Below are 15,529 nucleotides of genomic sequence, written 5' to 3' on the forward strand. Positions count from 1 at the left end.
AAAAACAAGTCTACCGAGGAAGGACAGTGCTGTACATGGTGGTGATCACACGTGGTTTTCTCCTCCCCTCCTCTTGACCTCTTTGCCTTTGCGTTGCACTTCTCCACCCACTAAGCGTGGCGCTACGGAAAGCCAAATGCGACAAATCGCTTTTTACAAACTCCTCTTTGAAATGTGTTTTTGTAGACAGTTTTTTGCACTGGAAGATAAAATAGGAACAATAGCTGAGTAGAGGCACAAAGTATCACAAAACTGTTGTCAAAACCTCAAGCAAATATTGCTTTGACTGAAGTGATATTTGACAAGTTGGACAGATGTCATCAGCTCCTGTCAGTCACCTTCACACTGCTCATTGACAGGAATACAGCAGTGGCCTGCTCACAACTCATACTTGACCAAATTATGGATAAAACCTGCATGGGGACTCTAGGTTCCCCTTGTTCCTCCTGCTCTTAACTAGATCTAGATTTGCTGTGTGCTAATATGATCAAATGCATCACTTCGTGGATGTGCAACATAACATCTGGACAGAGCAGTGGGACCCTCCTCAATATACCGCATCAAGATCAGGAAATATAGCAGAACTCACTTTGAGATCTTTATGTCTTCTAATAGTTAGGATAAGAGAGATTTTCTTGTCTTTCATCCGAGGAAATGCAGCAGCACCAGTAAAGGCAGTTTGCGGGTCCCTGAGGATATTTATGCATACAGGATATGCATGTTGTAAGGTGCAAGTAGTCAAACAGGATATGGTGCAGGAAAGTGAGATCGGATAAGAAGAGACTAGTGCAGGTGTGTGTTTGAATGGGGTGAATGGGTTTTGCCTGAAATGTTGTACTTTTCTTTAATTTATAAGAAAGTCTGCAAGGTGCAAATTATCCTATTAGGAGTCTCTTGGAAAAAATCCTGCTTTCTTAGAAGGATCCAATGCATTTTACTTTTATCATTATGGAGTGGTAAATTGTACATATATAAATGGCCTGACTAATATTTTATCATTCATACTGAATTACAGTGGATAACTCATGTAAAAGACTAACAGAAGGAAAGATCTCAATGAAATAAGTGTAGGTACCGATCCTAACTATGCATTATTTCATATATATTACAAATATATGTTGTTATTATAGTATAGACTCCAACAACATGACCTGTTGGCTCATCACCCATCAAAAGTGATTAAAAAATAAACAGATTAATCATTTTAATAACCTCCAAATGTATTCAGTTTCTTTCAAATGAGGTTTTTCTATCTGATGAACTTTCAAGCAGCAATAAGGAGCAGGCAGCAGACTAGACAATCTTTCATTTTATTCCAGTTATGTGTACAGCAGATCACTATAGGAAGCTAACACAGTATATGCGGTAATCAGTCAGTAAGTTACGCTCACCCGAGGATCAAACCATACAACAACCCACAGCAACATCTCCATGCTGAGTACCACGCAGCATTATTGCAGGAGAGCACGTCACATGTCGAACAAGATGCTTAGTGGTTTCACACGTAGTCCACTGAAATGTTCCTCTGAGATACTGAATAAACTTATTTTGACCTCAACCAGGACTGGAGACAACGCTGCTGCTGACATTTCTTATCATTATTATAATGAGGATTAGGGTTATTATATAGGCGTTGAGAGAGATGGAAGACATTTCCCTGTGGGCGTTGAGTAAATTATCTACTCTCTTGCTATGTTTTGAGTGATGTGAGATTTACTGGTTTTATGCTCTGTAAGGTAGAAAAAGCAAATCAGGCGGTGAAGATTTCCTCTCTTCAGCTGAAGTATTAATGAAAAGACATCTTCATTAAGGCATCGCACCATTTCTCTTCATGTTAATTTTAGTGGTGGGCCTCTTTGGCTCATTAGCATTTTACCTCAATGCAGACAAGCAGTTTTTTGATTATTTGTCCCGGTTGTTACATAATACCAGAGTATACATCACCTAAAATGTGAGATGGTACTATGATGTTGTATGCAGGATGTTAAGTTGATTATGAAAGGTGGTTGGAGAGTTGAATCTACCTGCCGCTTCGTTTGGATGAACATGGAGGGATGAAGACATGAAGTCTAACAGTCTAAGTTCAGGACTCCTGTTAGGGGGGAAAAAACAGTTCTCAACAAGACAGCGTTGTACTTTTATCCCCTATTGCCTCATAAAACTTGAGGAAGAATAGTGCACACAGTCATGCTAATGGCTTACCAGCTGAGAGGTGAATGAAAACCCTTGTCTCATTTGCATTTTTGCCAAAAAAGAAAACAAGTTTAGTTCATTTTCATCCCAACAGCCTCATGTGGCATAATAATATGCCCATTTGCTTAATGCTGCGTCCCATGTCGATCCATTCCTCACTTGGATATGCTTCCTATAAACCATAACATAGCAATTAATGACGTAGAGGTTGAGGGACAACAGAACTTTGTCAAATTAAACAAATCCATTAGACAGTTCAGAAAAATATTAAGCAAAACATACTGAGCTCAACAATTACAAAATACAAAGTTAATCATAAAATCTATTTTAACACCTCGAGTGTCCTTAACCCAGCTGACGTGACCTACTAATAATATATAAATATATTGATATATTGCTTTATTGAAGATATACTGGGAAAAACTTAATGCTAAACTTCTAACCAGAGGCTGCAGAAGGAGGGAAAAGCCTCACAGCAGCTAATCACAATTTAATTCAGTCCTACAGGAAGGCTCCTTTCAAAGACACGGACTGCAGCTACTGATGCTCAGTTACATCGTGGCTCGAGTGCGCACCGACTGTGACACGACTTGGAATCAAAAATAACTGAAGTGCCACGTTACACACAGTAAACATTTATATGCAAATCCCAAAGAGTCTTACAAAAGTGTTTCTGAAACGAAAGGACACAGTACTTGAAATGTCTTAAGTTTCCACACTGCATTTCTTATGTCCACGCCTCCTTTATCATAAGGCAGCAATTACAGGAACAACAAGAAAGAAATAACAAAAAAAGGGGAGTTCTACATTAAAATAAAGTCAATTAAAGTGACCTATCTTTTGCTGCTTTTTTTTTTTTTTTCAAGATGCTATTTGCTGCTTGTTACGCTAGGGGCCACCATGTGCACGTGCTTTGATGACAGAGGACGCACGCTTCCTGCTGAGCCTGCCGTCTTGTCATGTACAGTATACAGTCTCTGTCTCTGTGTGCATTTTGTCACAGCTACTTTGGGAATTTCAGTAAAATAGAAAAACAAACACACGGCAAACAGCCCATCTCCCTAATCAGACCACACCTCAGTTAAAAACACACCTCCGGCCCTCAGATATCAGTTTTTCCTGAGGTGAAAAGAAAGCCCAACACCACAGCCTCAAACAGAAATCACTAATCACATAAACACTAAATATTGGGTTGTTTACTCCAAGACACAAAGTTTGCCAACAGTTCTGCTGTCTGGTCTGTCCTCCACCTCAAACAGGCATTTATCAAACAGCAAACACTGCAGTTTGAAGCTAATTCTCTTCAACAGCTGCTGTATTCAGCTGCAAATTACAATGTATTCTTAAGATAATCACCAATGTGTTTGTTTGTAAGCGACATGTGGAGACTTCATTGTTTTAATAAAATTTTTGATGCCCCGTGTGCATGTGGACTGTAACATGGTGTGCATTCTCCTTTTGGATGTACAAAAACGTTTAACTAATTAAAAACAATTAACAGGATTAGAGGTCAAATTGTGATCTATTTCTAAAGTTAGTTTTTAGTTAATTCCACCCATGGTTAGCTTATTTGCACCAGGGAAACCTTCATTAAGGCTTCATTATTTCTGTTGCAGTTAATACCTTACGCACTGGTCTGAAACAGGTTCAACCACTGACAGGTCGCATGTCAAAGTCTATCTCCCCTTCAAACAGTGTTTCCTCTGCCTGGGGTCAGGGCTTACGTTAGCATATGGTCAGTTGTTGCAGAGATAACTGGCTGAGGTTTTGGGTTCTAGTTAAAGGTAACATAAATCAATGGGGCATTTCAACACAACACTGCAGTTATGTTTTCAATGTCATAAATATCAGTTCCACAGACATTTTTCTGCAAATCAGATGTGAATATTTTCTGTGGCTAAAGTATAAAGTGTAACAGAGATATAATGGATGGACTGTTTAACCAAACAGAGAGATTTGCAGAAGTCATGGATTAAAATTTGGGCAAAAAGTGCAATTATATTGTCTCTTAATTATTATTTTTTCCCTCAAAGTAACTGGAGCACACTTCCTTCCACCGTATATGACTTCTCATGGAGGACTCACACAGACGTGCACACCACTTCAGATATTTTCAGCTGTGCCTCAGTCAGGGGCCACACAAACGTTTGGTCACATGGTTGATTTATGGTTGGCCTTGAAAGGTCACAGTTGGTTGGACCACACAGCTGTGCTCCCGGTCCACCTAAAATGGCGGCTACCATCATTAAACTCACCATCACCATGGATCCAAAAAGGGGTAGCTTTGAGATAAGGCCCCACAGTATACTGTGGCACCAGTGTAAACAGATAATTTATCTGACTTCATTCAAGACTGACTTAAAGTGACACTGACTGAGTTTTGCTTTGCAAGTTATTTAAGGTTATATCAAAGTCCATATTAAAAAAGTGTCTATGATAAGTGTAATATAGTTAAATAGCTAAAACCAGTCTCAATATCAATTCAGTCAAGGTGCAGAACAACAGTTAACAGCATTAACAGTCTGACAGAAGGTAATCATACAGTGATAAAACTGAAAAGCGGAGGTCACAGTAGTACTAATCTGCCTTCGTCTCAGCAGCAGGGGGCGCTGCAGTTGAAGATATGAGTCTGGCAGCTTCATCCTGGGGCTCCACGGGCCCTTCCCCACCCCCATCCTCTTCATCCTCCTTCTCCAGGCCCAGTGGAGGCTGTCTTTGTGCCACAGCTTGCCTGGAGCGAGCCCTGTGCCTTCGAGGGTGGAGGAAGAGCGCAGGGTCCGGCATCGCTGTGGGCTCTGCGGGGCCCAGCACTTTCTCAATGGGCACACACTCCCGTGACCGCTCCACTCTCGAAGAGGCCCGAGCACTCTTGCGCTTGGGTTTAACCACAGGAGAGGAAGGGGAGGCTCCTGACGGCATCTGTGGAGAACCAGAGTTCTGCTCGGCACCATACTGGGCCCCCTGACTGTTGGCGCTGGCGAGGAGTACCTGCCTCTGCTGCATCCGCTGGTGGTGCAGTTTCTGCCTGGCAGCGTGCAGCTGGAAGGAGAGGTATGCTGCTGCCTCGGTTTGTTTCTGTAGCTCTGTGTTAAGGATGGTGGAACAGTGGCTGCGGCGTTTGAGCTCCTCCAGGAAATGGCGCTCCTTTTCCTTGAGATTGGCTCTGAGGGCTCCAACCAAAACCCCTTTGTGACTCAGCTCCTTACGAAGCTCTCCTAAGGTGCGCTCCCGCTCGGCCAGATGTTTTTCCATGTGCTGACACCTGGCCCCCAGGAGCTCCTCTTCCTCCTGTAACTCTGACACAGAGACCAGAAGCGCAAGTGTTAAGTATAAACATCCCTGTGGGGGTGCTTTTTCCTCAATTTACAGTGTTCAACAAAATCAGCAAATATATATTTCTCTTATAATAGACCATAAACCATACCGAGCATATACACACATGTCTCTATGCATTACCATAGAGACCGTGTAGTTAATCTCATCCCTATATGCAAAGCTGAGCCTTTGTTGGGCCACACCAGCTCTAATCCTCAGCACATATGACCATAGAGGTACAACTCATGGATGGCGCAGATCATACAGTACTTAGGCTGTGATCCACTCAGTTAGATGAAAAGTAGGTAATGAGACCATGTCTGAGTATTTGGAAAATCACCTATTTCCCTTCGAAGTCTGATGAGGATAATCTGTGAACTCAAAAACAGTACAGTGCGGTGGCTTTCGAGCTGCTCCAGGCATTAGGTGGGGATGACACACACATGTGGAAAAGGGAATCAATTGACAGGCTCCAACCGGGCAATATCAATATCTATTCTTTATCATAAAGCACCATCATATTTTGTGAGATTCATGCCACAAAAATGTATCGTTTATGTGAATGAAACAGCCAAATTTCTTCTAGAATAATTTAAATGATTAAATTACTGAAATATCTGTTAATTCCCAGGCATAATTTAAAATTCCCACTACAGTTTCCCAGAACCAACCTGCTTCCAGTAACACTGCAGCACAGGTACAAGACACACTGTCCATAAAGTTAGTCCTTGCAATCTGATATATTCTCTCATCAAAACAGTCCGCTGGCTAAATTCTATAATATCAGCTAGTGCTGATTGAGGCATTGTTCCCAAGAGATAAAACACTATGACTTGAGGTCTCCCCTCCACATGAACTTCAATGTGCCAAGGTCAACTTTAATGCAGTATGCTGCTTGAAGTTTTTTTTTTTTTTCTCGCCTCTATAGACAAACTTTGCACTATTTCATCCCAGCAAAATTCCCGAGAGGAGAGTGAGGAGTGGATGAAAAGTCAGTGCAGCAACCTCAGGGCTGACTGAGCTGGAGCTTGCCAGAGGAGAAGGAGATTACATCCACAGAGGCCGGCAGTGATGCCTCCGCCCATAGAAATAGGTCAGGCTTGCTGGGTAGGAGAATCCCAAAGGGTGGAGGGAGGTTTGGTGAGTCCTGGAGGTGAAACTATAAAGCCTGGAATCCATATGAGGCTTAAATGTAACAGGGTGCTTCAAACATTGAGAAAAGCTTTGGGTTTGAGGTTGAAGCTGATACATCTTATTGCTTTATGACCTACATTTTTCCTTTGCTCTAGCTTTCTCTCCAACCACTCGTCTTCTGTCATGTTATTTTTCTGTCTGTATGACTTCTCTTTCATCGCACCAAGTCCTTTTCATCTGTGATTTTCTTTTTCTAGTATCTCCTCTATTTCCTCAACCCTCCTCCTTCCAGGATGGATCCTCCGAGGACCGATCAGTCTCAGGTTTGCTGTCGCCCATCACCACACCCAGGTTGAGCTCATATGCTAACTATAGACTACAGTACCTAATTTGATCTTAATACCCTTCCATGCCCCTCTCCCCTCCTCCATGTCTGCAGCTGACAGGCATGCTGCCGCCTTGTCTTTTCCTCCTTAATCGCTCTCCTCGCTACCTCTCATTACCTCTCTCCTTCCACCTCTTCCTCTCTCTCTCTCTGTTCCTGGCTCTACGTCTCGCTTGTTCTCAGCAAAGTCTGTAAGTGGACACCCCCGCTGGGATGGCGAGGGAAAAACGAGAGCAGGAAAAGCAAATGGGGATGGATCAATTTGTCAGGGTGGGAGGAGAACAGGGGGCAGCGCTGTATTGATGGATCGGGGGATAACCTGTCCTGGAAAAGGAGATGAGGGCTAATGGCTGAGTAATGCAGCCAAGCACGACTCCCCGCTCACTCTCTACAAACACACACACACACACACATTCACACAGCTTTTTGACTCCTCTTTGCCTGATCTGTCTCTAATTCGCTGTGACAAAATGGTGCCTATCTCTGCATCGCTATATCCAGACAGCGAAAAACGGTCTGCAAACGTCAGCTATGAGCCAAATATGTTGAGGCATGCTGTCTTTGCAGCAGTGCTAGTGTCTTACCCCATACAGCTGTGGCCAGTTCTTGTCACAAAGGAAAACTGCACACATGTGGGAAATAGATACTAAATACATACAGGGAAACACAGGTGTACACTGCACCCATAATCTGGTCTGTGTATTGTCTGGAGGCCTGGAGGAATGGGTGAGAAGAGGGAAGAGGGTGGCTGACAGGGATCTAGCCCCCTGGGGGAGGGGAAGGACAAAGGGAGGCAGAGAGAGATGCAGGCGTACAGTTATGGTGGACATGGGCCTTGTGTCTTCTACACAGCTGGGCCTAGACAGAGCTGATTCATGATGGGGGGTGGGTGAGGAAGAAAAACAGATTCACGAAGGAGGATATGAGCATTGAAGGGTCTCTCTTAACGTACCTATTTGGCTTCTGCCTGGAGGCTTCACCTTCAGCTCACTTGTCAACTCTGAAAACCACAAAAGGCAAAACACACAGGACAGACCAGTTAAGGAGACACGGATGTTCAAAAAACACACAGAACCACATTGTTAGGCTTCAGTATAAATGCTCAGCGGTGGCGAAATGTCTTATTAAAGCTGTATGCTGACGTTTTCTGTTTGCTGTTGCTGGTTAACGTAACAGATGCTCGGTGCAGTTTTCTAGCACATTTCCAGTGAGCTCATGCATAATTTATGAAGCTAAATCTGAAACTTTACATCAAAGACTGTGTGTCAGAGACTCGGCCAATAATGTTACATTACTTGTCACAGCCTGGAGGGAAAAAAATGTCCTTTACTGTAACCTCAATCAGACACATTAGCATCGTTAGCATTCCTCACAGAAATCAATATTCACTTAAATAAAAACTACAGGCTGTGCAATCTGTTTCTGTAGGGGGGATGCAAACCATGGGCAAAAGCCCCCAAAAAAGTGGAAAATGCTTGCCGTTAAGCAGCGTAAGCAGAGCTGCATCTATCACAACGTCTGACGTGGCGGGATAACCCTTTACCCCGTGTGCTGGCAGATTTCAGACAGATTTCTCGCTGGAACATTCTGCAGACCGATGGATTATAAAGGTGACACGTGGTTTTGTTTGGAGAGCTGGTCAGTACAGGTGTTCTCAACTGATTTCTTATCACATCTGTGTAAAGGAGGCTGACTTTCTGCTGTCGATTGTGTGCTTCTTCTGCATAGCTGTTATACTGTTTGCCTTTTATGTCTCGCATTAGTGGACGGCCTTCGCATCCATTTGTCTTGCGCCATAAAAATACAGACAGACAACAGGCACTGGACGTCAGCAGCTCGCCTGTCTGAATTTTACTGGACAATAAACATTTCTGATCACAAACATGACTGCATGACTTTCTTTTAGCGTTAGGAGGTGGTAATAGAGCTGAATGGTGTTATTGGGAGACACTTCACCAACAGGATTAGGATCGTCCAAATATTACGTGACATGATATCTGGCACACTGGTATTTTTAGATGCTGGATGGATTATATCTCATGTCAGTGCAACACAGCAACTAATGGTTTATGCTTTTGAGAAGATAATGTATCAGACTGGTTATTAGCAGTGTTGGATTTTCCCCTGTTAGAAATGTTTCAGCTAAGAGCCTCTGACGGGGTGGCGGGGGTCAGACTGTCAGTCATTCTGATGGTAATTCAGGGAGGCCAGACTGCAGATAAATCTCCACAGTCAGCTTTCAGCACGCACTCAAACGCAGCAAAAGTGCGTGCACGAGCGTGTGCGTGTGTGGCTCCAATAATTTTTAGATAAACGTGGCACAGATTTGTCCTTTTTCATTTTCCCATGGCCAGAAATATGGGCCTGTTCAATCAGCCATGGCTGATGATCGTAAACTAGTTTAATTCTAAAAAAAGGAGAGAGCCATCATTTCACATCTGCAACTCTCTCCTAACACTCGCATAGACGTTTACTAAAACATAAAGTAGACACGGCACTGGAACAAATATGCTAATACTGTAAATAAAACATCTTTTGTGTTTTGGAATGAAAAAAACTAAATCAATAGAGAGCAGCACATGCTTTATTCCTAGCCTTTCTTTCTTCCTCCTCTCGGTCTCTCTGTCACACCCTTTCTCCTTCCCTCTGCAGTCAGCATAACACGCCCACCCATGCAGCTGGCCTGAAGAGCGAAAGACAGAGGAGATGAAGAGGGGAGGAGGGAAGGAAGGAAGGAAGGAAGGAAGGAAGGAAGGGGGAATGAGGAACCCCAGACAGGCAGTCCAGAAGGACAGGCTCGCTGAATGCTGGTATTATTAATAATAATAATGATAATTAATTAACTTTATTTGTATAGCACCTTCCATTCAAGAATTTGGGCATTTTCTCCTGTTCATTATCCTCATTCACAACAGCCAGAAGCACTTACGAAGTTATTTTAACTGCAGGGATTCGGCTCCAGGAACTATGTCTTGAAACAACAGTCAAACAATGAAAATGAGGAGCTCAGCACATCCAGAATGTGTAATGCTTTGTGGGTCAGGCTTATCTCCTGCAGCCTCACTGAGCATTCGAGGTTTTTGTTTCACGGCTCGACCTTGAACGTTGCAAAGATATCTTGAAGGACACACAATAAATGCATTATATTAAAGAAAACCCCCATATTTCAAGAGCAGGAGAGAGAAACTGATTCAGCTTGTTGTTCAAGGAGAGAGAGGCGTAAGCGCCTTTGTGCTGATGAAGAAGCGGTGAGAGTTTAGGACAATAAAAGAGAGGTCGGCAGTAAAAAGGCAGAGCTAATATGCAAGGCGACATCGTCAGCTCAACCTTGCTGTACCCTTCCAGGCTGCACATTAGTGAGCTGGCAGCAATCACCTATTACACCTGCAAACTGCATTAGCCTATCAGCAGCCTCACAGCCATCCTCCAGGCTCTTCATCACCTCAAATTGTAAATGTAGACCTCTTTGAAAATGATCTGAAATGTAGAAACACAGCCTGGCAAGCTGCTAGGTGACAATTACAGGAAGGGGTTTTAGGTTGTTTGTTGTGGATCTGTGCAGAAACTGCTATTTGTTCAACGCTGACTTTAAATCAATTAAAAACAGTGGCTCCTGGATATTAAAAATCACAGGGACCTTAATTTCTGAAGTATATTTCAACACTTTATCTTTACATACTTCTTCAGTACTACCAACAGCACACGCCTTTTGACTGAACCACAGTGACCAGGACTTAGCTGAAGCTTAGCTCAATTTCTTAGCTTAATTAGCAGCAAGATTCTCCATGGACGACTTTCGCAAACTTCTACAGAAAACATGTGCTTGAAACCAAAAAACATTTCTAAAAATCAGCTGACTGTCACCTTAAGAATATATCAAGAATTGGAGGGGGGTCCGTCAGTTGATCTTCAGTGGGCTCAACTACTGTAACACTGCCTTTGCAGGTCTATCAAACAGCAACTGAGTCAAACGCTGATGGGAGAGTCCTCACTGAGACCAGGAGAGTCCAGTTCTCAGATCTTCACACTGACTGCCTGTGTGTCAAAGAATGGGTTTTCTAATTCTACTGTTGGTCCATAAAGCACTGAATGGTGAGTGAAAATATTTCTGATGTGCTGTTGTGTGTTATAAACTGTCCAGACCTCTCAGATGTGTGGGACAGGTCTGCTTTCTGTCCCCAGAGTTAAAACTGAGGCATCGGTTTTCATGAACCACATATCTGGAACAAACTGCCAGAGAACTTGAAGTCTGCTGCAGCAAATTAGAGTTTCTTTTACTGTATTTTACTCTTATAAATCCCATTAAAATGCATGTTTTTAGTTTGTCTTTTTTATTGCCTTATGTTTCTGTTATTACCTTTTATATCTTGCATAAAGCACGTTGAATTGCTTTGTTGTACACATAAACTTGCCTTGCTTTGCCTTGTATAGTTGGAATCTGTGGCCATTTGATCTTACTTTGCCTTTAAAAAACAGACATTTGTCTGCAAAACCTTTTAACAGATTTTTCACTCTGACATGAAAGCATCATAAGAAGCTTTAAAGATGTCCAGCAGAAAGATATGTGTGTTTTCAGTGAGTGTGGTATAATAATGTCCCTGCGTATGCAGGCCCACAGAAGCCTCAGAGGAATGTGGTAATGAAAGGCAGCATTATAGACAGATACAAACTGGAGAGCAGATTAATGACTACAGCTGCTGCAGGACCAAGATTTCTATTTGCGCTGATGAGTTCTGAGGAAGGAATATGTTTGTTTGTTGCTACAGAGAAAATGCAGCGAAGCTCTCATGAGACTTCTTTATTGATTAAATCTTTTTCACAACTATCTTTCTGAGGGTTTGGTCACACATCGTCTTGTTTTCTTGGAAAACGTAACTTTAACTCCATGTGGACAAGAAATTATAAACAATCTATAACAGCACAGTTTGGGCTGCCCTTTGTCTTCACAGTGGGAGACCCCGTGGAGACAGAAGGAGAGGAGGGGAGAACGAGTCAACAATAAGAAATACACACACTCTCTTTGTTGGTGTGTTCGTGTCTTTCTCTGACTGTCTCTAAACTCCACACACACACACACACACACACACACACACACACACACACAGAGAGCCATGTATCCATCACTTTTAGGCACATTTTATAGACTTACTTTCATTTCCTTAACAATAGCCATAATGACTACTTGCTTAACCCTAACCCTAACAGCTTTTATCTAAACCTAACCTAAACCTAAACCTGAACCTAAACCTAAACCTAAACCTAAACCTAACCTTAACCCAAGTCTTTACTCTTTTACATTATGGGGACCTTCATTTTGGCCCCACCAGCAAAGGGAGTCCTTACAATGGGTCTGTCTAAACAGATTTATGTCCCCACAACAGTAGTAATACATGGTCTCACACACACACACACACACACACACACACACACACACACACACACACACACACACACACACACACACACACAGTAACCACCCAGCACAGATTTATTGACCAGATGTGATCATGCAATAGAGCCACAAAGTAATGGAGGGGGTCGTTTTCTGTACAACTGGTCACATTAGCTCCCTCCCTCTCTCTCTCTCTCTCTCTCTCACACACACACACATACACACACACACACACACACACACACACACACACACACACCTTCCCCCCTGCTCTCCCCTCCTGTATTTGTCAACCACAATCCCGTTCATATGGATTACTAAAGCTGTGGGATCTATGGATTAACCACGATGGATATGTTTGTACGCATCTTTCTGAGGACCTCGTATTGTGAGTGTGACAATTAAAAATGTGTGTGTGTGCGCTCTGTATTTTGTATGTTTGTGTGTGTATACATTTTATTTTCCTACAAATAATGTTTTATTCAGTCATTTAAGTGGATTCTCCTTTGCTTTGTGAAAATAAAGCTGCCCCCTATAATGTCAAATATAAATTTTGGGGTAAACACTTGGTTTTAAGGTTTTAGGTTAACATCACAACCAGGCTAAGGTTCAGGTGAGTGATCGGTTTAGGCATTAACAAACCTGGTAAAGGATAATGAAAGCCTCCAGCCAGAAATTAATTCAATTAAATGGAACACAAGTGTAGTAATGCAAACATGTGTGTGTTCATATGCACTTGCTTGATTAAATAGACGGCATATCCATTAGGCCCAAAACAGGAAATGATGCAATCTACAGGAATTGTAGCATGACATCACCATGTAGTCACTGTCTGGCATTGATTGACGGTGCAGACACGCACATTCGATGAACAATGAGGCCTGTATGCACATGGGGTCTTGGGGATATTTAATTTCTCTACTTGAAATAAAAATGAGAATAACTGCCGCTTGTGTTCCCTCCAAAATTAAATACTGGTCATGTGGTCCATCGAATGAATTATTAAAAATGAGCTTCAAATTAGTTAAGGCTCCACCTGGATACAAACAAAGGAACATCTGGCTGCAGGCTGAATGGACTGTTATAATTAAAAAAGCTAATTAAAAAAGGTCATGGAACTGTCTTTTTTCCAATGATACGTCAGGTCTGTAATTAGAAATCCGTGTAAATCTTCTCTCTGAGGGTAGGGGGTCAGTGAGAGGGGTCCTTGCTGATTAATAAAAAACTGTAGCAGCAAAAAACAAAAAGCAAGAAACACCATGAGATGATCAACCACTGGCAAACTGATCAGACCTGAAATGACTGATCAGTTATTGACAGAGGATGTCACACAATGATGCTACACATTATCTGGTTCTGACTTCTTCAAATGTGATGATTTTCTGCTTTTCTCTATCATATATGATAGTAAATTGAAAATATTTGGGGTTTGGACTGTTGGTTGGACAATACAGACTGAAGTCATCACTGAAAATGTGTATTTTTACCAGCATTTCTTGCTATAATTAGCAGGTAATACTTAGTCGCAGCTCTAGAACTCTTAATTGCTGATCAGTCTGTAAAGCATCAATAAATGATTTAACAACTCTACGGGGTTAGTGACATGTATAAAGCATATTTTAGGGTCACCGAAAAGTTTCTTGCCCCCCCTCACACACTCATGCACACACAGTCACAGCAGCAGCAGGAGCGCGTCCCTCACCTGAGCATCGTTTCTGCAGGGAGAGGATCTCCAGGTGGAGGCCGTGGAGTAAAGTGAGGTGCTCCTGCCGGAGGAACACCATGCTCCTCTCCACACTCCCAATCTGCCGCGACAGGCTGCTCTCATCACCCATAGCCGAGTCTGGAGAGACGGAGGGAGGAAATCAGAAGGATGGGACTGATGGATGTTTTGTTTGCGCCACCAGCGTCCGTCTGTCCTCGAGAGACCACCTTTTCCAACTTGATCTCACACAGCAAAGCTCGAGCCCAGCTGCTAAATGCCACTTTCTGAAACTGCTTATGTCAGCCACTGCTAGAGGGGAGTGCAAGTTCTGTATTGAGGTCATGTGTGAGCTACAAATAAGGTATCGATGACCAGAGAAATCAACAGAAACGGGAGAAGCCATGCACCTCCAGCAGGGACGCAGCTCGATACATTTCTAAGCATTTCATGACTTGATGTTAAAGCGATGCAAATGTCTCTACTTACCTTTAAATGTATGTTAAGTACCGAAATCTAATAAATATGATTCGCAAGCGTTATAAAAACGTCCTCCGATCCGGGCATGCTGGCCTCCAGTGCTGGTCCAAATCCTGTCGGTATTCACCCAAAGACATTTTATCAGAAGCGTTAAAGTACTTTTCAGCTGCATGTGACGCCGTTTGATTAGAGGCTGGATCGCTGCGTAAGAATACCAAACCACCGCGACGCATGGCACCGCGCTCCTCCGGCAAAACCGCTCCTTGCTGCAACATCCGCGTCGAGCGTCATTGAGAAGAGGATGTTTTCAGATCGGTCGATACGAGAGGCCACGAGCAAAGTGCGCAGTCCATTTTTCTACATGCGCACCTTTCTTCGGCCCCCACCGACTGAGGCACCGAGCTGCCGCGGACGGCTGAGCAGCGAAGTGATGAAAACAAGCCACCGCGAGCAGAACACGCGAGAACATCGTACGACAGAGGCAGCAGCACAGCTGATTGGAGGGACCAGCCCGTATCAGCTGTACGTCAACCCTGAGGATCAATACCATCAATACAGAGCGCGTGGGAGTACAAAGGAAAGCACAATTCTGGAGTGATTCACTGGAAAACAAATGAAAATAAACTAAAAAACCTAAACTGTAACTTGGAAGCAAACATTTTGAAATTCCACTTGTCAAATAAGTCTTTATTTTCGGGCTCCACGCACCGCGATTTGACGGGTGTGATTTCGGCACCATGGACAGAGACATGCCGGTGCTGCTACAGTGGTTCTCAACCTACGGCCCGCGGACATCATTCAACTCACAAGGGAAGTGGTGGGGTGGCCCTGAAACTTCAACGCACTGCAAATTAATAAAATTAGTGGACAAAACACGAGCACATTAACAAAACATCATCACCAATTTGTCAGCATACGCACAGAATTA

At 43.0% G+C, this 15,529-nt stretch overlaps 1 protein-coding gene across 1 annotated transcript; it reads right to left on the bottom strand.

Annotated features, from left to right (window-relative positions):
- Positions 1-1,292: 1,292 nt before the first annotated feature.
- ccdc92ba (coiled-coil domain containing 92Ba) lies at positions 1,293-15,187 on the bottom strand. The gene is made up of 4 exons (XM_076735091.1): positions 14,611-15,187; positions 14,122-14,262; positions 7,980-8,027; positions 1,293-5,489 (listed from the first exon to the last, which is right to left on the bottom strand). The coding sequence occupies exons 2-4, from the start codon at positions 14,252-14,254 to the stop codon at positions 4,771-4,773; spliced, it is 900 nt and encodes a 299-aa protein (XP_076591206.1). The 5' UTR covers positions 14,255-14,262; positions 14,611-15,187; the 3' UTR covers positions 1,293-4,770.
- Positions 15,188-15,529: the final 342 nt, after the last annotated feature.

Source organism: Chaetodon auriga, chromosome 7 (assembly GCF_051107435.1).
Source record: "Chaetodon auriga isolate fChaAug3 chromosome 7, fChaAug3.hap1, whole genome shotgun sequence".
Taxonomy (NCBI): domain Eukaryota; kingdom Metazoa; phylum Chordata; class Actinopteri; order Chaetodontiformes; family Chaetodontidae; genus Chaetodon; species Chaetodon auriga.